This window comes from Meles meles, chromosome 16 (genome assembly GCF_922984935.1).
Source record: "Meles meles chromosome 16, mMelMel3.1 paternal haplotype, whole genome shotgun sequence".
NCBI classification, from domain to species: domain Eukaryota; kingdom Metazoa; phylum Chordata; class Mammalia; order Carnivora; family Mustelidae; genus Meles; species Meles meles.
The window spans coordinates 24,928,330-24,949,814 of record NC_060081.1 but is presented as its reverse complement, the minus strand read 5'-3'; the positions used below and the strand labels follow the sequence as shown (position 1 = coordinate 24,949,814).

Here is a 21,485-nt window from a genome sequence, read left to right as displayed (position 1 = left end):
TTAAATAACTCTGAAGTACAAGTATTTAGTGCATTTATATTTACCTCTAGCTAAGCCCTTGAACTTGCAAGACATAGAATCCTTTTTCCCCATCTCCCCTCCCCCACCTTCAGAAAATGCTTCCAAGAATGGAAACTGAAAAACAGAAAACAAGGCTGAGGGCACCTGAGGTCCAGCGGAGTGTACAAATGCTTATTTATATGGTTGGCCTGAGATAGAATGAAATTCGCTTCTGTAACAAAGCATTGTTCCCTGTCTCCAGACATTCTTCCTCTTGGATTTGTAGGAAGAAAAGAGACCTTCAAAACCAAACATAAAGAAGGGCCTGTTACCCCTTGCAAAATTCAGCGATTTGTTTCTTTTTCTAGCTAAAATGAACATTTTTAAGCTGTTTTTTTTTTTTAATATTTTATTTATTTATTTGACAGAGAGGGAGTTAACAAGTAGGCAGAGAAGCAGGCAGAGAGAGGGGGAAGCAGGCTCCCTGCTAAGCAGAGAGCCTGATGTGGGCCTCGATCCCAGGACCCTGAGATATTGACCTGAGCCGAAGGCAGAGGCTTAACCCACTGGGCCACTCAGGTGCCCCAAGCTGTTTTTTTTTTTTTATGGTGGTAAAATCTAACATAAAATCTACCTCTTTAACTATTTAAGTGCACAATTCTGAGGTGTCAAGCACATTTACATTGTTGTGAACTGTCACCACCATCTGTCTCCAGAAATTTTTCATCCTCCCAATGGAAGCGCTGTACTCAGTGAACAATGACTCCCCATATCTCCCTTCCTCCTCCTCTCTCTGTCCCCATGAATGAGTCTAGAGGCCTCACAGAAGTGGAATCATACACAATCTGTCCTTTTCTAACTGGCTTCTTTCACCAGGCATAGTGTTTTTAAGATTCATCCATGCTGTAACCCTCAACAGGATTTCCTTTTTACAGCTGAGTAATATTCCATTGTATGCACAGATCACATTTTGTCCATTCATCTCTTGATGGACACCTGGCTTGTTTCCACCCTTTGACTATTGTGAATAATGCCGCTGCGAACATCAGCGCACTCAACCGAGTAACATCTTAAATTGCGGTGGAACCCTGCCTCCTTTTTCAGTTTCTCCTCCTCCATGCCCCTGTCCCAATCCAGGGCTGAGTCCCTCAGTGTTAGGACTGTAGCCACAACAGCCTCAAGGGCTGATGTATAGAGAATTTTTTTAAACCACTTTTACCTTTACCCTTTCTTGTTTGGTTGGACTTTGTCCAGCCAGGTTTATTTATAAACCACAAAAGCTCATTAACACCACCAAGCATTTCAGTCAGCCGCCTCTCCAGCTTTGTTAATGCAGGAAGGTACACTGAAGGGATCAGGCCGTCGGACATGGCTGAGGATAAAGGCAAGAGAGACTCCATCGGGATGAGTCTGCGGGGATGCCGGACAAACAACGGGTTTGTGCAGAACGAAGACATCCTGGAGAAGGAGCCGGACCTGGGAAGCCCGTCTGACAGTGCAGTGGCCATCCTTAGCCCCGCCGAGCCGGCCCTGCAAGGCATCAGGCCGTATGCGGGCATGCCCAAAGAGGTGCTGTTCCAGTTCTCCAGACAGGCCCGCTACCGGGTGCCCCGGGAGGTGCTCTTCTGGCTCACAGTGGCTTCTGTGCTCATGCTCACTGTGGCCACCATAGTCATCATCGCCGTCTCGCCCAAGTGCCTGGACTGGTGGCAGGCGGGGCCCATATATCAGATCTACCCGCGGTCTTTCAAGGACAGTGACCAGGATGGGAACGGAGACCTGAGAGGTAGGTGCAGAGGCTGGATTTGGGTGGGGCCGGGATGAGGTTGCTTTATGGCTCTCAGTCCTCAAAACCGAATTATGCCTGACTTGTGCACTAAGCACATTCCGTTGTGACTGGTCACACTGAGTGTCTCCTTGTTTATGATATTTGAAAAGCCGTTCAGCACAGCCCAGCAGTTCTTCACAGGATGAAGGGCTGCTTACCGGAGGCCTTTGAGCCCCCCCTGAGTTGTTTCATTTATTGCCCACTAAGTACATACACTTAGCTAATCGATGTTCACTTCTGACATGGAGCAGACCTCCTCCTCGCTTGCTTCCTGCCTCTGTGCACCCTCCAGTTCATTTCTTCAGAGTGCCCGTTTGGAATTGGTTTCCCAGTATATGCAGGACCTACTTTGGTAATCTGGCTGAGAGTTTATTAGTGAATAAAGCATAAATAATGTAGAAAAAAATTAAGCCTTGTCTTTAAAGGGTATAGGCTGAGCCTTTAAAGATGAAACTGAAAAAGGCATGAGCAGGGTGTGTTGGACAGTACGTGACTTGAGGATTATTTAAAATAATATTCCTACTAGTAAAAACAAAATGAAACACAAAGTAAAAAATTACTTTTTTAAAAGTTACGCTAATAATTTCCAAGTGAGTTATGTATAGAATATCCTTTTACTTTATTGCTCAAACCAGGACACCTTTTTTTTTTTTTTTAAGATTTTATTAAGTTATCTCCACACCCAAGGTGCAGCTTGAACCCATAATCCTGAGATCAAGAGTTGCATAGGCTTCTGACTGAGCCACTCGGGTGCCCCCAGGATACTTCTTTTTGTTGTTTTGATTTTTGGGGTTGTTTTTTGTTTTTGTTTTTGTTTTTAGAGAGGGAGGGGAGGAACAGAGAGAGAGGGAGAGAGAAAATCCAAGCAGGCTCCAGGCCACGTGGGGCTTGATCTCAAGACCCTGAGATCATGACCTGAGCTGAAATCAAAAGTCGGACACTTAACCAAATGAGCCACCCACGCCCCCTGCCCACCCAGGACACTTTTAAAAGTAAAATTTTGCCAGACTGCAGGCATAAACTGAAACTGTCCTGGGCAACTTGGTTGACACAGTCACCCTAGTTCAGGGTAACGATAACAAACAAAATAACATAATTTTTTATTAGAATACTTAGTTTGAAAAAATAAAACAATGATTTAATAGAGTGTGGGACCTGGGGATGAGCTTAATCTAAAACTTAATCTTAATCTAAAACTTAATCTTTAAAACTTTAAAGTTTTACGAATAGGAACTTAAATTTCTCTTTTTTGTATCTTCCCTGTGTCTTCACCAATTGAAATATTATCTGTCCTTCAAGGTGCAGTTGAAACCCATTTTCTGCATTAATCTTATACTTCGCCTCCTGCTCAGAACATGCGCTCCCCTCCCCAGAGCTCCCGCAAGGCTCTGGACTGTTTCCAGTACCCTCTGATAGTGCTTTGTAAGCTATCTGGGTGACTTCCCTTGCACACCCCCCATCCCGCCAGGCCTTTAGCACCTGTTTGCCTAGGTGTAGGAATTGCCTAGCAAGAGTGATGTTTTGACAGAATAGAGCTAAAACCCCCAAACCCAAAGATAAACTTCCCCTTTCCTGCCCTCCCTTTGTAATCTTCTGATACAGCCCAAATTCCAGTGCACAGGGCAAGGTCTCATCGGCTCCTACAATTGCCGTTTCTAGTACCTTTGCCTGGAGGGACTAGCCTGTACTCAATAGGTCTTTGTACTTGAGGTTGAGGGGATCTGCTCGTTACTATTCAAAACCGTTCTGGGTTTCAGTTTGTGTTTTGGTGATTGCCTTCTGCCCCTGGAGTGAGGGTCTGGGATTCCTTGTTTACTTTGTGTCTGTCCAGACCCTTTATTTTTAATATCCTGTTCCTGTGGCCTATTCTTAAGATAAATTGTATAGCTGTTCCTATTTAAATCAAAATCCTTTTGTTGGCTGAGAACAGTCTTGGAGGTGTCACAGACACCTATAATGGGGGAACTGAGGTACAGGGAGGACAAAAATAAGCAGCCAGTCATAGGGGAAGAGCTCCCAAGCCAGGAATCAGAGGGCTTTGTGTTTTGGTCTCAGTGACCTCCAGCTTGCTGTGTGGCTCTGATTATAGGAAGCCACATACGGGCCCCACAGACAGTTACTGGAGATTGAATACTGCACTCGAGTCTCTGATCTGCATTTAGGACTCTGAACCAGAGCCACACAGAAAAACCACACTATCTGCTAATTATCCTACAAGGTTCCAAGTACAAAGAGTTTCATTCCCATGTCTCTATATAGCCATATCTAGAATTCTCTTCTGTATAAATTCCTGGCTTCAGCCTTGTCCAAGGAAATAAAATGTGAACCACATAGGTAATTTTAAATTATTTAGGAGCCACATTCAAACAAGTAAAAAAGAGAAAGAGGAGAAATTCATTTTGATAATAATTTATTAAATTAAATTAATAATTAAAAAATTAAAAAATAATTAAATAAATTAAATAAAAACATTAAAAAATTAAAAAAATTAAATTAATAATGCCTGGTTCAGTAGAGCACACAGCTCTTGATCTTGGGGTTGTAAGTTCAAGCCCCACGTTGGGTGTAGAGATTACTTAAAGAGAAACTCTTTAAAAAAATCTAATTTTAATTTAAAATCCATCTTAATATATTCATTTAAAGTATTTGGCTTAAACCAACGTATCATTCCAACATACAACCAACATAAAAATATTAATGAGATAGTTTACATTCTTATATTCTTCAGAATCCCGTGAGTGTTTTACACTCATAGCACATCTCAGGTCACACTGGTCACATTGCGAGTGCTCAACAATGGCCACATGAGGCACAGGGCTGTCCCGTTGGATGGTGCAGCCTAGACCACGCGTTACTCTTCTTTGTTCCTTGGCCCTTAGCCCAGCACCCGGCCTAGATTAGGTGCTCAAAAACCATGTGTAGAATAAATTAATACTGTAGCCTGGTTTTATTTTTATTTTCTTTTTTAAGTCTTTATTTACTTATTTGACAGAGAGAGCAAGAGAGCACAAGCAGGGGGAGCAGCAGAGGGAGAGGGAGACAGAGACTCCCTGCTGAGCAGGGAGCCGGATGTGGGACTTGATCCCAGGACTGTGGGATTATGACCTGAGCCGAACGCAGACGCTTAACCCACTGAGCCACCCAGGCGCCCCTTTTGTTTATTTTATTTTTTAAAAGATTTTATTTATTTATTTGACAGACAGAGATCACAAGCAGGCAGAGAGGCAGGCCGGGCGGGGGGCAGGAAGCAGGCTCCCTGCTGAGCAGAGAGCCCGATGCGGGGCTCGATCCGAAGACCCTGGGATCATGACCTGAGCCAAAAGCAGAGTCTTAACCCACTGAGCCACCCAGGCGCCCGTATTTATTATTTTAATTGATTTTTTTAAAGTAGGCTCCATAGGTGCCCAGCACCGGACTTGAACTTACAACCCCCAAGATCAAGACCTGAGCTGAGATCAAGAGTCAGATGCTTAACCAACAGAGCCACCCAGGTGCCCCTATAGCCCTAGTTTTATTTTATTTGTTTATCTTACTTTATTTAAAGATTTTATTTGTTTGTTTGACAGAGACAGCGAGAGAGAGAGGGAAAACAAGCAGGGGGAGTAGGAGAGGGCAGTCTTCCCACTGAGCAGGACCCTGGGATCATGACCTGAGCTGAAGGCAGACGCTTAATGGCTGATCCACCCAGGCGCCCCAGCCTTAGTTTTAAATATAATATAGGAACAATGCACACGTAGATTTTTAAAATGTTCTACATTTATGTTAAATGTCAAAGTTATTGCTGGAAGACGATTTGATGCTGCTTGTAGAACTAGACCTTTCTATTTGAATTGCACTCAAATTCAACAAAATTCCAAATATTTCTGTTTCAATATAAATATTCAACTTTAGGCATGTTGGTTTTATTTTTAATCCTTCAACTAAAGAAACCCAACTTTAGGGCCCCTGGGTGGCTCAGTGGATTAAGCCTCTGCCTTCGGCTCAGGTCATGATCTCGGGGTCCTGGGATCAAGCCCCTCATCGGGCTCTCTGCTTGGCGGGGAGCCTGCTTCCTCCTCTCTTTCTGCCGGCCTCTCTGCCTACTTGTGATCTCTGTCTGTCAAATAAATAAATAAATAATCTTTAAAAAAAAAAAAAGAAAGAAACCCAACTTTATTTTTCATGGCCTTAACTTTTTTCTTTAGGTATCCAAGAGAAACTGGACTACATTGCAAGTTTAAATATAAAAACTATTTGGATTACTTCATTCTATAAATCATCCCTTAAAGATTTCCGTCACGGTGTTGAAGATTTCCGAGAAATTGATCCTATTTTTGGAACGATGAAAGATTTTGAGAATCTGGTTACAGCCATACATGATAAAGGTAAACTGAGTGGCAGGTGGGTGGGGACGGGTGGTGGGGGTTAAAGTGTTTTTCTCCTTAACTGGTGTGTATTATTCTAAAGTAATCTCTTCTCAACATTTGAAATACTTCCATTAGGTTTAAAATTAATAATTGATTTCATACCAAACCATACCAGTGATAAACATGCTTGGTTTCAACTGAGTCGGAATCGGACAGGGAAGTACACGGACTATTACATCTGGCATGACTGTAGGCGTGACGGTGGCACAACCATACCACCCAACAACTGGGTAGGTACCAACTCGTCTGATTTACCAAGGGAACAGATTTTCAGTGATTCAACTGGTTATTTATAAAGTCCTTCTAAGGAAAAAAATTAATGGATATTGTTTTGCGTAAGAGGAAAGTTTCCTAAAGAAATAGAACTAGAAATAAAATATTTAAAAAAAAAAAAAGGGTGCCTGGGTGGCTCAGTGGGTTAAAGCCTCTGCCTTTGGCTCAGGTCATGATCCCAGGGTCCTGGGATCGAGCCCCACATCGGGCTTTCTGCTCTGCGGGGAGCCTGCTTCCTCCTCTCTCTCTGCCTGCCTCTCTGCCTACTTGTGATTTCTCTCTGTCAAATAAATAAAATATTAAAAAAAAAAAAAAAGAAATAGAACTAGACTACCCAAGCCTCCTAATCATTTGGATTTGGACTTTATATTTCATTGTAGAACAGATATATTGTAGCAAATTAAAACCTGTACTTCCTATTAGCCTCTCCTTCCCTCACTTGCCACTCTGCCCGTCTCAGACTCCATGTCCCATTAGGTCTGTAACTGTCTTGCTATTTATTCTCCAGACCCCTTTGCCTTTCTGATGTTGTGACTCCCCTGTCCAATAAAGCCCTAGCCATAAATAAACCTGCCCATCCACTTTCTCTTCCCCTGCACCTTGGTATTGGGCCTTTGGAGACCTCACACATTCACTGTCCCCACATGAACTGAGCCATCCCATCTTCTTGGGAATTTTATTATTCAGCCCCCCCCTTCTCAAATATACTACCTGTGATCTCCCCATCTTATCATGCTCAGCAGCAAACTCTACTTCAAAGGGAGAGCAGAAGTCATCAAAGCTGCCTCTATGTTTTTTTTTCTTTTTAAGATTTATTTATTTTAGAGAGAGAGAGACAGCGAGGGAGAGGAGTGAAGGGAGAAGAAGATAGAATCCCAAGCGGGCTCTGCGTCCAGTACAGAGCCTGATGCAAGGCTTGATCTCATGACCCCGTCACAACCTGAGCCAAAACCAAGAGTCAGACGCTCCACTGACTGTGCCACCCGGACTGTGCCACTCAGGCTCCCAACCTTGCTTCTCCTATTCCCATTCTTCCTACTCACTTCTTCAATGGCAGAGGCCAGGACGGTCTTGTCTGGGGTTTCTAGACTTACCAATAAAAATCTGGGAAGCCCAATGACATTTGAATTTTAGATAAACAATGTGTAGTTTTTTAGTATATAGTATTGCTTGGGACATACTTATACTAAAAATTAATGCATTGTTAACCTGAAATTCAGATTTAATTGTACGTCTTATTTTTATCTGGCAACTCTACCCCTTCCTCAGGCCAGTCCCTCTGTCGCCATCTCTCCTGCTTTCTGCAGAGCCTTTTGCCCTCGATCCTCTGGATCTCTACTCTCCGCACCTTCTCCACAAACAGAGACTGGCTCCTAGGCATCAACTTTTAGATGAACCAAGGGCACTCAGAATTGACATGTGTTGAGGCTGACAGTGTAGTCTTCTCCCCATCAACCTCTTATACCCCCATTTGAATGAATAGTACTAGTATGCAGCCTGGTGAATAGGTCATCAGCAATCCTGGCAGTTTTAGCTCCTTAATTTTTCTTTTCTCCAGTCTGGACGCTTGTTATGATCATGATATTAGCAAACATTTACTGCCACACTTCCTATGTGCCAGGTTCTGGCCTAAGTGTGTCATATTCATTCATTTAACCTACCCTGCAGTCCTGTGAGTTAGGTTTTAGTTCCTGTTTTGCAGATGGGCAACGGTAAGCACTGTGTCCTCGGTCACACAGCCAGTAAATGAGAGGGCTAATGACCGCACAGTCCAGCTGCACCATCTGCTTTTAAAAATTGCCACCCAGCTCAGTGGGTTAAAGCCTCTGCCTTCAGCTCAGGTCATGATCCCAGGGTCCTGGGATCGAGCCCCGCATTGGGCTCTGCTCAGCGGGGAGCCTGCTTCCCCCTGTCTGCTTGCCTCTCTGTCTACTTGTGATCTTTGTCTGTCAAATAAATAAATAAATAAAATCTTTAAAAAAAAAAAATTGCCACCCAGGGGTGCTTGGGTGGCTTGGTTGATTAAACATCCAGCTCTTGATGTCAGCTCAGGTCATGATCTCAGAGTCATGGAATGGAGCCCCATGATGGGCTCTGTGTTTAACAAGGAATCTATTTGCCCCCCCCCCCCCCCCCCCCCCCCCCGCATGCTGTGTGTCTCTCAAATAAATAGATAAAAGCTTTATCTCTTCCTGATAGGACTGTAACAGCCTCCTCTTCTGGCATCCAGTTTTTCTATCCTTCCATCTGTTCTCCACTGTAGCTAACATTGTAGGTTTTTTTTCTTTTATAGCCTAATAGTTGATACATACAAAAAGATATGTATTATGAGAGATGTATAAATACCCTGTATATAGCCATACAATGGAATATTACTCAGCCATAAAAGGAATGAACTATTTTTTTTCCAAAGATTTTTATTTATTTACTTGAGAGAGAGTGAGCACAAGCAGGAGGAGCAGTAAAGGGAGAAGCAGACTCCCCGCTGAGCACAGAGCCTGATGCAGGGCTCGCTCCCAGGACCCTGGGATCATGACCTGAGCTGAAGGCAGATGCTTAATGACTGAGCCACCCAGGCGGCCCCCAGATGTTCTATTTAACATGAAATGAACAAAAGCCCAAGCAGGAGCCCTGAGGAATGGTCACATGGAAGGAGCCCAGGTGACTGAAAAGGATTTCAAATCAGGATCTGGAGTCACAGATGGGAGCACTCCTCGAAAGAGGAGATCAGTCCCCGGGTCAAACTCTGCTGGGCACCAACACTAGAAGTTGCCAGATTTCTTTTATTCCTGAGAGCTAGTTGGGTTTTTAAGTGGATGATTCTAATAATTTTCTGAGATACAATTTAAATGTTCACTCTGTGGGGATTCAAACTCCACGACCAGGGACATATGGATGGCTCAGTCAGTTAAGCATCCGCCTTCAGCTCAGGTCATGGTCCCAGGATCTTGGGATTGAGTCCCGCACTGGGCTCTCTCCTCAACAGGAAGCCTGCTTCTCCCTCTGCCCCTCCCCCTGCTTGTGTTCCCTCTCTTGCTGTGTCTCAGACAAATAAATAAAAAAACAAACTCCAAGGGGCACCTGGGTGGCTCAGTGGGTTAAAGCCTCTGCTCAGGTCATGATCTCAGTGTCCTGGGATTGGTATTGGGCTCTCTGCTCAGTGGGGAGCCTGCTTCCCTTCCTTTCTCTCTGCCAGCCTTTGCCTACTTGTGATCTCTGTCTGACAAATAAATAAATAAAATATTTAAAACAAAACAAAACAAACAAAAAAAACCCCTCCAAGACCAGTGGAATGTGTCTTTCTCTCCATCACTTTACAAACAGGAGTTCCGAGCCTGGATAGAAGGTTCAAGAAAATATGCTAGAAATGTGGGCTCTTTAATTTGGCCTGTTCTGCAGTTGAGAGCATTGGTTTACCATGCCGGTTGTCATGAACAGCTTCTACTCTACAGATCTATCCCAACCACGTTTGTGCGGCACTAGGCCAGCGGGTGGCATTTTAAGGAATTGATTTATCCAGTGTTCTCCCTAGAAGGAAAACTCAGAGGATTTGTGCCTCAGCCTGCACAGGGCCGGGAATGGTAATGATCATTTCTTTGCGGGCAGAACCATTGTATGAATGCTAAGTAAGTGACTTGCTGGTTTCTGTTTGCTAGTTAAGTGTATACGGAAACTCCAGTTGGCACTTCGACCAAGTACGAAACCAGTGTTATTTCCACCAGTTTTTGAAAGAGCAACCTGATTTAAATTTCCACAATCTTGACGTGCAAGAAGAAATAAAAGTGAGTACAGATACCCACACAGTCTTCGCCATTGCATGGGCGTTGAAGTGGATATTTGACACACGATGTTGAACAGTAAGTGTTCAGGCAAATCCAAGCACTGTGATTGAATTCTGTGATTACGGAGTCTGATGCAAATATAGACGTGGTGGTGGTGGTTCTTTCCTCCCGCTCACCCAGAACAGGTGACAGGGGATGGAGGCCAAATACCTGGTACCTTTGCCCCGAGGTGCCCCTCTGCCTGGGACATTGAGCCGATGTAGTGAGGTGGGCGGAGCGTGGACTCTGGTGTCTGAACCGACATCTGGACCCAGCCCCACTGCTGGCTACGGTGGGCCCCTGGATGAGGTATTTAGCTTTGCTGTGTCTCCAGTCCCTCGTCTATGAAACATGGCTGATGGCAGTACTGTCTCATGGGCTCCTTGGAAGAGTAGAGGAGATAACCCATGCCCAGCCCTTCTGTATTCACTCAGTAAATATTCACTTACTGTCTGCTCCGTGCCAGGTCCTGTTCTAAGCCCTGGGAACTCAGCAGTGAATAAAAGAAACTGTGCTCTCAAGGAGTTTCTTGTAAACCGAGGGGAAGGCAGACAATTAGCAACTAAATATAGACCATGTCAGGTTGTCCCTCAGGGGAAGGAATATCAGAGTGCCCGGCAGAAGTTGGTTTGGAGACCTCCGTATGTTGAGGTCCTGTTTGGACAAAGACCCGAAGTTTGAAGGGGAGCCCTGTGGAGATTTGGGGGAAGAGAATTTCAGGCAGAAGGATAAGCCAGTGCAAAGATCCTGAGGTTAAAGTGTGCTTCGTGTGTTTCAGAAATGACCTGGAGGCGGGTGTGGACGGTTGCCACATAGAGCCAATAAGCATGCAAGACTCCAAGGCCATTTTCATTTCAGATAAACAATGAATGACACGCCATTTGGGACCTCCTTCTACGAAAACGTTACTCGTTGCTCATCTGAAATGAAAACTTAGCTGGGCGTCCCATATTTTATCTGGCAAGCCTACCAGAGCACTGGAGTGACATGAGGGAATGTGAGGGGCTGAGATCCCCAAAGTGGGTGGGGGTGATCCCTCGGAGCTTGCATGCTGAGCTGCTGAAACTCCCTCGGCAGCCCCTCATCGGACATTTCCTGTCAGCACACCTGGTGGCGGGTGGAGGGTGGCGGCTCCAACAATACCCCACACGGAATTCAGGGTAAGTGTCAGCTCTGTTGTGGCTGCTATGGTGACAGTGGGCAGGAATTTAGGTTAGTGGGGTAGTGCTCTGCCGAAGGGAGGGAGGGAGGGGACCTGAACGGATTAGAGAGCTGGTGGGTCCCTGGAGTATGACTCAGGAGTTTCACACCTTCACAGGGTTGTGCAACCATCACTGCTGGTTCCACAACCTTTTCTTCACCCCAACAAGAAGCCCCATACCTGTTAGCAGACACTCTCCACGCTCAAGTTCCCGCCCCCCAGCACGGGGACATCCACTCCTATCTCTGTCTCTGTGTATATGCCTGTTCTGGACATTCTGTATAAACGAGATCCTATAATATCTTACCTATATGTCAATGATATGTATCTGTTTGTAGTCTATATTTATCAACTTGAGGAACTGCCCAGTGGCCACCATTTTCCACTCCCGCTGACCACGTGAGCATTCCGACTTCCCGACGTCCCCAGCCACACTTGTTATCGTCTTTTTGAGGACCGTCATGCTAGTGGGTGTGGAGTGGTGTCTCGCTGAGGTTTGCTGTTCCCTGATGGCTAGTGATGTCGAGCATCTTTGCATGTGCTCATAGTTTATTTTTATTTTGTACGTTTTTAAAAAGATTTTATTTATTTATTTGAGTTGGGGGGAGGGAGAGCATGAGAGGCAGGGAAGTGGGGAGGAAGAGCCCCGAGATGTGGACCCTGGGATCATGACCTGGGTGGGAGGCAGGCACCACCTAGGGGCCCCTGTAGTTTATTTTTTTATATCTTTGCTGGAGAAATGTCTGTTTGAATCCTTTGCCTATTTAAAAATTGTTTTATCTGGTTTTTTAAATTGTTGGTTGTGAGTTTTTTATATATTTTGGATACATGATTTGCAATTTTCCCCCATTCTGTAGGTTGTCTTTTTACTTTCTTGATGATGATTGTTGAAGCACAAGTTTTAAATTGTCCAGGTTATCTATGTTTTTCCTTTGTTGTTTGTGCTTTTAGTGTCATTTGAAAACCATCGCCTAACCCAAGGTCCTGAAGATTTTCTCCTATGTTTTCTTCTCTGACTTTTATAGCGGCAACTTTTACATTTTAGGTCTCGATCCATTTTTTTAAATTACTTTTTATATATGGTGTGGGGGTCCAACTTAATTCTTTGGCATGTGGCTATCCAGTTATGTGTGGGTTTTGTATTTTTTTTTTTTTTAAAGATTTTATTTATTTATTTGACAGAGAGAGAGGTCACAAGTAGGCAGAGAGGCAGGCAGAGAGAGAGGAGGAAGCAGGCTCCCCGTGGAGCAGAGAGCCCGATGCGGGGCTCGATCCCAGGACCCTGAGATCATGACCTGAGCCGAAGGCAGCGGCTTAATCCACTGAGCCACCCAGGCGCCCCAAGGTTTTGTATTTTTTTTTAAGATTTTATTTATTTGTCGGAGAGAATTTGGGAGAATGAATGGGAGGAGGGGCAGAGGGAGAAGCAGACTCTCTGCAGAGCAGGGACCCTGACAAGGGACTCCATCTCTGGACCCAGGATCATGACCTGAGCTGAAGGCAGACGCTTACTGACTGAGCCACCCAGGCACCCCCCATTATCTGTGTTTTAGAAAGATTATTATTGGGGCACCTGCATTGGGCTCCCTGCTCAGCAGGTAGTCTGTTCTCCCTCCCCTTTTGCCCTCCCTCAGCTTGTGCTCATGTTCTCGCTCTCTTTCAAATAAACAAAATCTTAAAAAAAATAGGGGTGCCTGGGTGGCTCAGTTGGTTAAGCATCCTTTTTTTTTTTTAGATTTTTTTCATTTATCTGACAAAGAGAGACACAATGAGAGAGGGAACACAAGCAGGGGGAGTAGGAGAGGGAGAAGCAGGCACCTTGCCAAGCAGGGAGCCCAACATAGGGCTCAGGGCCTGAGCCAAAGGCAGACGCTTAACAACTGAGCCACCCAAGAGCCCCGAGAACCCCGAGAGCCCTTGATTTCAGCTCGTCACGATCTCAGAGTCCTGGGATCAAGCCCCGTGGCAGGCTCTGCAGTCAGGGAGACATCTGCTTGAGATTCTCTCTCTTTCCTCTCCCTCTGTCCCTCCTCCAACTCCCCCCTCTCTACTTACAAAATAACAAAATACATAAAATCTTTTAAAAAAATGAACATAAAAAAGATTATTCTTGGGGAGTCTGGGTGGCTCAGTGAGTTAAGCCGCTGCCTTCAGCTCGGGTCATGATCTCAGGGTCCTGGGATCGAGCTCCGCGTGGGGCTCGTTGCTCAGTGGGGAGCCTGTTTCTCTCTCTGCCTCTGCCTGCTCTCTTCCTGTTTGTGCTCCCTTCTCTCTCTCTCTCTGTCAAATAAATAAATAAATAAGTCTTAAAAAAAAAAAAAAGATTATTCTTTCTCCATTGAACTGTCTTGGAACCCTTTTGAAAATCAGTTGGCCATAAATGTCAGGGTTGGGTTCTGGACTCAGTTTTGCTCTATTGAACTGTAGGTCTGTTCTCGTGCCAGTGGCAGAGTGTTTGGATGAGTGTAGCTTTCTAGGAAGTTTTGAAGTTGGAAAGCATGAGTCCTACAGCTTTATTCTTCTCCTCCAAGATTGTTTGGCTATTTGGGGTACTTGCATTTCTCTATCTTTCACCCATCTCCTATCCACCTCCCCTTTGGCAACCACCAGTTTGTTCTCTGTATTTAAATTTCTGTTTTCTGTTTATTGTTTTGTTTCTTAGATTCCACATATAAGGGAAATTAGAACCATCTAATTTCTATTTTGTCTTTCCTTGGCTTGCCTATTTCATTTTGCATAATAGCCACTAGGTCCATGCAAATGGACCATGCAAATGGCAAGATCCCATTATTTTTTATGGTTGAGTAATATTCCAGTGTGCGTGTGTGTGTGTGCATGCATGCGTGTGTGTGTGCACCACATCTTTATTGATTCATCTTTTGATGGACACTTGGGCTGCTTTCCTGTCTTGGATGTTGTGAATAATGCTGTAATAAGCATAGAGATGCATGTATCTTTTTGATAGTACTTTCATTTTTTTTTAAAGATTTTTGTTTATTTATTTGACAGAGAGAAATCACAAGTAGACAGAGAGGCAGGCAGAGAGAGAGAGAGGGAAGCGGGCTCGCTGCTGAGCAGAAAGCCCAATGCGGGACTCGATCCCAGGACCCTGAGATCATGACCTGAGCCGAAGGCAGCGGCTTAACCCACTGAGTCACCCAGGCGCCCCTAGACTCCTTAGTTTTAAGGCTGTTTTTACTATACATGTTTGACGTTTCCCAGAATTTGACGAATTGCTTTGGGATCTGTTCTAGAAGTAGGCATCAAGTCAGGGCAGCCTTGTCCCATTGGGACTGGGGAGTGGTGAAGGGTGACAGACACAGCTACTGACTAGGGATTAGTTTTAAACATCTTTGGTGGAGTGTGGACTCTTTTCTCCATCACCAAAGATCATTTGCACCTTCTCCCCGATCTGCCCTCACACACTTCTTGGGTGTTTATTTTGTGCCAAGTGCTCTACCTGGATCATCTCATTCAATGATCAGAACAAACCCAACTTAGGAGATAGCTGGACCATTTTACAGAGAAGGAAGCCGAGGCTTGAAGAGGGGAAGTCACCCACCTGGGAAGTGACAGAGCAGGATTCAAACCCAGAGTCCATGCTCTTCCCCACCATGCTACTTCTGACTTGAGGCCAAGCTGGTTCTGTCTCTCTGCTTCACTTTTCCTAGATAGTCTTTTCAAGGGGATTCAGTTGGAAATTCATAAATGTGAGTGTAATCGGGTTGGTTTATCAGCCGTGGATTTCTCCAGGCTCCTGGTGGTGACAGGGATGGATGGTCTGGAGATGTTCAGACAAGTGTGGTCAATTTTGACAAAATGTGCCAGCCAGTACATTAATTATTTATTTATTTTTGACTAATCCAGCTGTTCCCTTGCAGGCCTCCAGGTAGTGGAGTGTGTGAACAGGTGCCTTATTTACTAGTCTCAACAGGATGAGAGTCCTTTTGGGATGAATCATTACTGCCCCCAGTTGAAGATTGGACATTTTTGCAAGGCTGGTATAAATTTGGAATTAGCAATAGATAAGAAAGGCAGAGAAGCTCTAAGGGAAGGCTCTTTGCTCCTGAAAAGGCTTTTTGCATGAAGGGGACTTTCCAATACCCTTCTATCCCTCGGTAGCTCTTATCTCTGCAGGAGAGCTAAGCAGGTTAATAATTTGCAACTCAGGGAGTTTGTGGTGTGGGAGGCATTGGGATGACTCCTGTTTGCACGCCAGCACTCCTGGAGACATCTGGCTCTGGCTCCCGTCAGATTTCAGATTATTGGCACAGCGGGAGGCTGGCATTCAGGGGACACACGGCACAGAGCACCCTCCTCTCTGTACTCCCCCTTGCGCTGGCCTTCAGGGGACTTGGCTCTGCCCTGAATCTCTCAGGGCTTGAGTGTCAAGAAGCCTTCTTGGAGAAGATGGGGGCTTACATTTGTAGAGTGTTTTGTAGTCACTTTGGTTTTTACTTGCCCTCAAATCCCTTATTTGACAAATGAAGGAACTGAGAGGAGAAATGACCCATTGGGTTAGCAGCAGAGCAGGGGAAAGACTGTAGAGAGCCCAGCCCTCTGCCTGAACTGTGTCGGTGTGACCCTGATCCCCCCAGGTGGAAAGGTTGAGCCCTGGAGTGTGGGATCCTGGGGAGTTAGCATGTTCGTGGCAGCTGGGGACAGGGAGCCCAGAGGGTTCCCCCACCCTCCACCCCTCTGGTTTAAGACGGAACCTAGACTGCAAATGTCAGCTCTGCTCCACTGAGCATGGTGTCGGCAGCTCCATCCAAAATAAAATGGACTCATACCTGCTTAATAAACCAGCTTTATGCTTGCAGATAATACCTGGGCCATTACTGCACCTCCTCTGCGCCAGGCACTTGGGTATAAATCCTTAACTCATTGAACAGTGTGTATTCGGTAATGACCACATGCCAGGGGTAGGACATTTGGCAAGCTAGACACGCGCTGTAGCCTTCTTGGAGCTTCTATCCCAAAGCGGGAGGGAGACAATGAAACGGGCGATTACAGTGAAGTGTACTGAGTGGTGGTGATGGTTGGAGTACACGGGGCAGGCAGCTAACCCGGACATGAGTGGGGGAGATCAGGGAAAGTTTCAGAGGGTGTAGTGATACCTAATAGATGAGTAGGGCGGAGCCAAGTGAAGAGGCTTGGGCGGAGGGTTGGAGGGTTTCAAGCAGAGGGAGGGCATGGATCAGGGACACTGGAGGTGCTTGGAGTCATCCATATGGCTGGGACATGGTATACGGAGAGAGAGCTGGCTCAATGAGACTAGAGGGGGACGAGGCAAGGTGAGGAGTTGGCTTTACAAGGTCTTAGGGAAATAATTTTTTTTTTAAAGATTTCATTCATTTCTTTGACAGACAGACATCACAAGTAGGCAGAGAGGCAGACAGAGAGAGAGAGAGAGAGAGAGAGGAGGAAGCAGGCTCCCTGCTGAGCAGAGAACCCGATGCGGGGCTGGATCCAGGACCCTGAGATCATGACCCGAGCCGAAGGCAGAGGCTTTAACCCACAGAGCCACCCAGGTGCCCTGGAAATCATTTTCCATTTGCATTTTGGAAGTCAATGACTTTGCAGAAGGGGTTTGAGTGGGGCAGGTTTGGAGGAGAAAGCAGAGGAAATGGGTAGGGGTGCCGGACAGTACTAATTCTGATGCCACTACTTACTAACTCTATGACCTTGATCGTACTTCATCTCCCAGGGCTGCAGATCCCTCGTTAGTAAAATAGGGACAGTAATGGCATACACATTGTAGGGTTGACTGGGGAGATGTGTTTTATTTTACTCTAAGATTTTATTATTTGAGAGAGAGAGAACATGAGCGGGGGTGGGAGCTTGGGGCAGAGGGAGAAGGAGTCTGACGCAGGGCTCCATCCTAGGACCCTGAGATCATGACCTGAGCTGGTCAGATGCTTGACTGACTGAGCCATCCAGGTGCCCTGGGGTAAGTGTTTTAACCTCTATAAGCCATATAGGTCATTGTGTCCCTTGTGATTTGAGTGCTTGTTAAATAATCAATACGTGGGTAGATAAATGAGTAAATACTATTGTGAAATGGAGCGTAAGAGCCCCAAAGAGTGCTAATATTTAAAGGGCCGCAGAGTAGACAGAGGAGAGTGGCAAATGAGGAGCCGGTATCCTGAAGCCGAGGGATATGTGTTTTTCGGGAAGATGAGTTTGGTCAGCAGTGTCAAACTCTGCAGAGAGGTCAGGTTATATAAAGACCCACATGTGAATGGACTCTAGCAGCAACACCTTTAGTCCAGGGTGGGTTCATGAGGTCCTGAGGCTGATGCACAGTGGGGAGATGGGACGGTATCCGCACGGGGCAGGATCCCGAGCGCTTGATCCTTCTGTCATACCCTGCTCTTGGAGGAGTGAGCCAACAATTTTGCTAAGATTTCTGAACATCAGTAGGGTCTGTTTTCTTTCCTTTGTTTATAATCAGAGGATGTAGTTTTTCCTTCTGTACTTCTAAAGTATCCTACACTTTCTCCTTCCTGCTCAAGATGGATGCCCCGGGGTTATGTCAGTTTCAAGATGATGTCTTACACACACCACGTGTAAGAGCAGAGCTTTTCTATTTCCCAGACTAAGCTTTTCAGGCAAATGGGCCCAGTAACTTCACAAGGAAAGGTTTGCCTTAATTGTGAACTTGGATATTAGTAATGTTTAATTGATTCCTTTTTTTACTCAGAGCAGTGAGTTAAGGAGAAAAGAATGGAAAAGTGCCCAGTAGAAAAATGGGGACTCTGTGATGTCATGGGAGTGCTACAGGAATTGGGGACACAATGTACCGTCCCAGGAGTCCCATGGCGCCTTGGTGGGTCACCCAGACCTGGCGGAACTAGGCTCTGTGCCCATTTCCATACCTTGCACCCTGGGAGAGCTTAACTGGAGTAAAGAGAGGGTTAACGATTAAGGTCTGGAGCTCCCTTTTCTCACCTAGTTGGGAGAATAAATAGCACAAAGCAAATTATTTTTCAAGAGCAAATTTTGAATTATCTGTCATTTACAATGACTCTCAATAACCATCCAGCTTTTACTGTTTTTTTTTTTTTTAATATTTTATTTATTTGACAGAGAGAAATCACAACTAGGCAGAGAGGCAGGCAGAGAGAGAGGAGGAAGCAGGCTCCCTGCGGAGCAGAGAGCCCTATGTGGGGCTTGATCCCAGGACCCTGGGATCATGACCTGAGCCAAAGGCAGAGGCTTTAACCCACTGAGCCACCCGGGTGCCCCCAGCTTTTACTGTTTTATCTCCTTAAACAATGACAGTATCTCTTACTGGACTAAAGTGGAAAATCCCTGCTGGGGCCTGAAACCTTTGTTGGGTACACATTTCTCATTTTTTATGGCTGGGTCAGTGGTTAGCAAGGCTAACTATTCCCAAAGGGGATACCACAAAGAAAGCAGATTCCCTCCCCCCCCAAATCCCTCATAGGAAATAAGTGCCCCAAAGCTTAATGTTTACAACGACATGGCCTTTAATGTTTCCCCACATTTTTGTCAGAGGTGGCTTGGGTGGATTACAGCTATTGGTGTCATTTCCCGCCCTGCCCCCAGCTGGCCCCCTCCGGTCTAGCGCCATCTGGGGGTGGATCCGGGTTGTGCGGGGTCCGAAGCTTGTGAAAATTTGGGACCTTCTTAAAACAGTGTAAAATTAGAAGTCCAAAGGGGCGCCTGGGTGGCTCAGTGGGTTAAGCCGCTGCCTTCGGCTCAGGTCATGATCTCGGGGTCCTGGGATCGAGTCCCGCATCGGGCTCTCTGCTCAGCGGGGAGCCTGCTTCCCTCTCTCTCTCTCTGCCTACCTCTCTGTCTACTTGTGATCTCTCTCTGTCAAATAAATAAATAAAATCTTTAAAAAAAAAAAACAGTGTAAAATTATAGTGTTTATTTAGAATGGAGAAAGAAGGTAGGCAGGAAGGGGCCCAAGTAAGTGAGGGGTTCTGAGGCTTAAAGCTTGTTAGCTTCACGCTGAACTGACCCTTGGGGCCACTGAGATCATTCTTCAGGGTAGAACACATTAAGGGAGCTTTAATATCTGTTGACTTCTCTCTCGATGCCGAACCCATTGCTCTCACTTCCTGCCATCCTGCTGCACTCACCTCAAGGGCAAATCCTGCTATTTTACCTTTTCTGTACTACCATGTTCCTCTCCTTTAAAGCTTTATCTATCTGTGCTTTAAATATTTTTGCGTTACTATTTGATATCTACTTGGGGATTCTAAATAAATTCAAGAGACCTAGGGCCAGGTCTGTTGTATTTTGCTCATGGCTATAGGGCTTAGCTAAGTGCCTGGCCTATAACGGGAACACAATACCAAATGAATGAATTTGGTAAGAGTAAGATGATAGTGAGAACAAACTTGTGGGTTTTGTGTGGCTAGAGCCAGCTTAACGTTATTTGGTTCAGTTGTGTCCATGCTAAGATTGTAAGCAGTCTGCTCTTTGACTGGAAAATCATTTTCAAGCTTTGTTATTTAAAAATGTCACCTTAAAGGGACCTGACCTCAGCAGTGTTAACCCTTGCATGTAGCCTGTAAGGAACTCTCAAGACCCTTGAATGGCAGCACCCTGGAGACCCCATATTCACATGTAGATACAAGAAAGACTTCAAAGGAAACGTGTGATTTTGGGGATAGTCTTCATTTGGGAGCTCTGGGTCTGTTGCCCCGCATAAATTCGGTACTTGAATCTAGTACTTTGAATTGTGGACTTTGTGTTTTAATGCCGTACGTTCCTGTAAAACCTTCCATTCGGCAAGGGATGAGCTGAGCAAAGTCAGGAGAGCCACTCTTCCTTTGCAGAAGGGCAGCTTGTGGTTGGTGCTCGAGTAGGGCCAGCTAGGAGGGGTGGGGAGCTGAGACCCAAGCCCTTAGGCTCTCCAAGGCTACTTGGTCCTCCACCTGCCCTGATATAGGCCAAGTCAGTCTCTGCCTCTGTGCTTGGCCATCCTGTCCTACAAATAGTCCAGAATGTTCATTGTAATCTCACTCCCTGAGAAAACTCCCACTGGTCAAAGTAGAACTAGCTCTTCTTTCTCCGGGTATGTCTGCTCATGTTAAATTCATTCTTCTTGGAGCTCTGACACCCTGCAAAGCAATCTCCTTTCATGATGTTGAGCTACATACACCCACCTTGCATTATTAGGTAACTCTCTCCTGTCTCATGTGTCCCCCACTATTCTGTAGATGCCCTGAAGCCAGGGAACATGTACTTTTAGTGTCCCAACAGTATCACAACATGTTGGACTAACTTGGGCTTGATATTGTGTACTTTCACCAAGGACCTGGTGCTATGTCAAAGGCAAGGGAAACATGAAAACTACAGTCTTTCCTTCTAGAATCTCTCAGTCTGATGGAAGAAACCCTCATGACCTGATGCTTAGCTGATTATTTTCTGTTTGGAGTGACCTTTAAGGAACTGGGGGTAAGGGGAGAAAGATATGTTCCCATTTTCTCCTGAGTCCTTTCGTTGTGGCTTCATTCCTTTTGAGTGATTGTTTAAGCTTTGTAAATGTGCTCATAGCATAGTTACCAGTGTAACATTCTGGATTCGAAGTTGAGGGAAGTATGGGAGTCCGTTCATGCAGTTACTGCGAGTTCGTTATATTAAGACACTGCTGCGGGGTGCCTGGGTGGCTCAGTGGGTTAAAGCCTCTGCCTTCAGCTCAGGTCATGATCTCAGGGTCCTGGGATCGAGCCCCACATCGGGTTCTCTGCTCAGCGGGGAGCCTGTTTCCCTTCCTCTTCTCTGCCTGCCTCTCTGCCTACTTGTGATCTCTGTCAAATAAATAAAATCTTAAAAAAAAAAAAGACACTGCTGCTATGCCTAACAGGTAAAAATATACTATGTGAGGGGCACCTGGGTGGCTCAGTGGGTTAGGCCTCTACCTTGGCTCAGGTCATGATCCCAGGGCCCTGGGATCGAGCCCCGCATCAGGCTTT

General features: G+C 45.6%; 1 protein-coding gene across 2 annotated transcripts in view; it reads left to right on the top strand.

Annotated features, from left to right (window-relative positions):
• The first annotated feature begins 1,286 nt into the window (after window positions 1-1,286).
• The window catches only part of SLC3A1 (solute carrier family 3 member 1), a 34,436-nt gene continuing 14,237 nt past the window's right edge, over window positions 1,287-21,485 (top strand). The window contains exons 1-4 of one of the 2 annotated variants that reach the window (XM_045980671.1): window positions 1,287-1,786; window positions 6,013-6,192; window positions 6,310-6,464; window positions 10,164-10,289. In XM_045980671.1, coding sequence (XP_045836627.1) covers window positions 1,369-1,786; window positions 6,013-6,192; window positions 6,310-6,464; window positions 10,164-10,289 — 879 coding nt within the window. In that variant the 5' untranslated portion in view covers window positions 1,287-1,368. The remainder of the gene's footprint in view (window positions 1,787-6,012; window positions 6,193-6,309; window positions 6,465-10,163; window positions 10,290-21,485) is intronic. The other variant, XM_045980672.1, reaches the window with a different exon arrangement.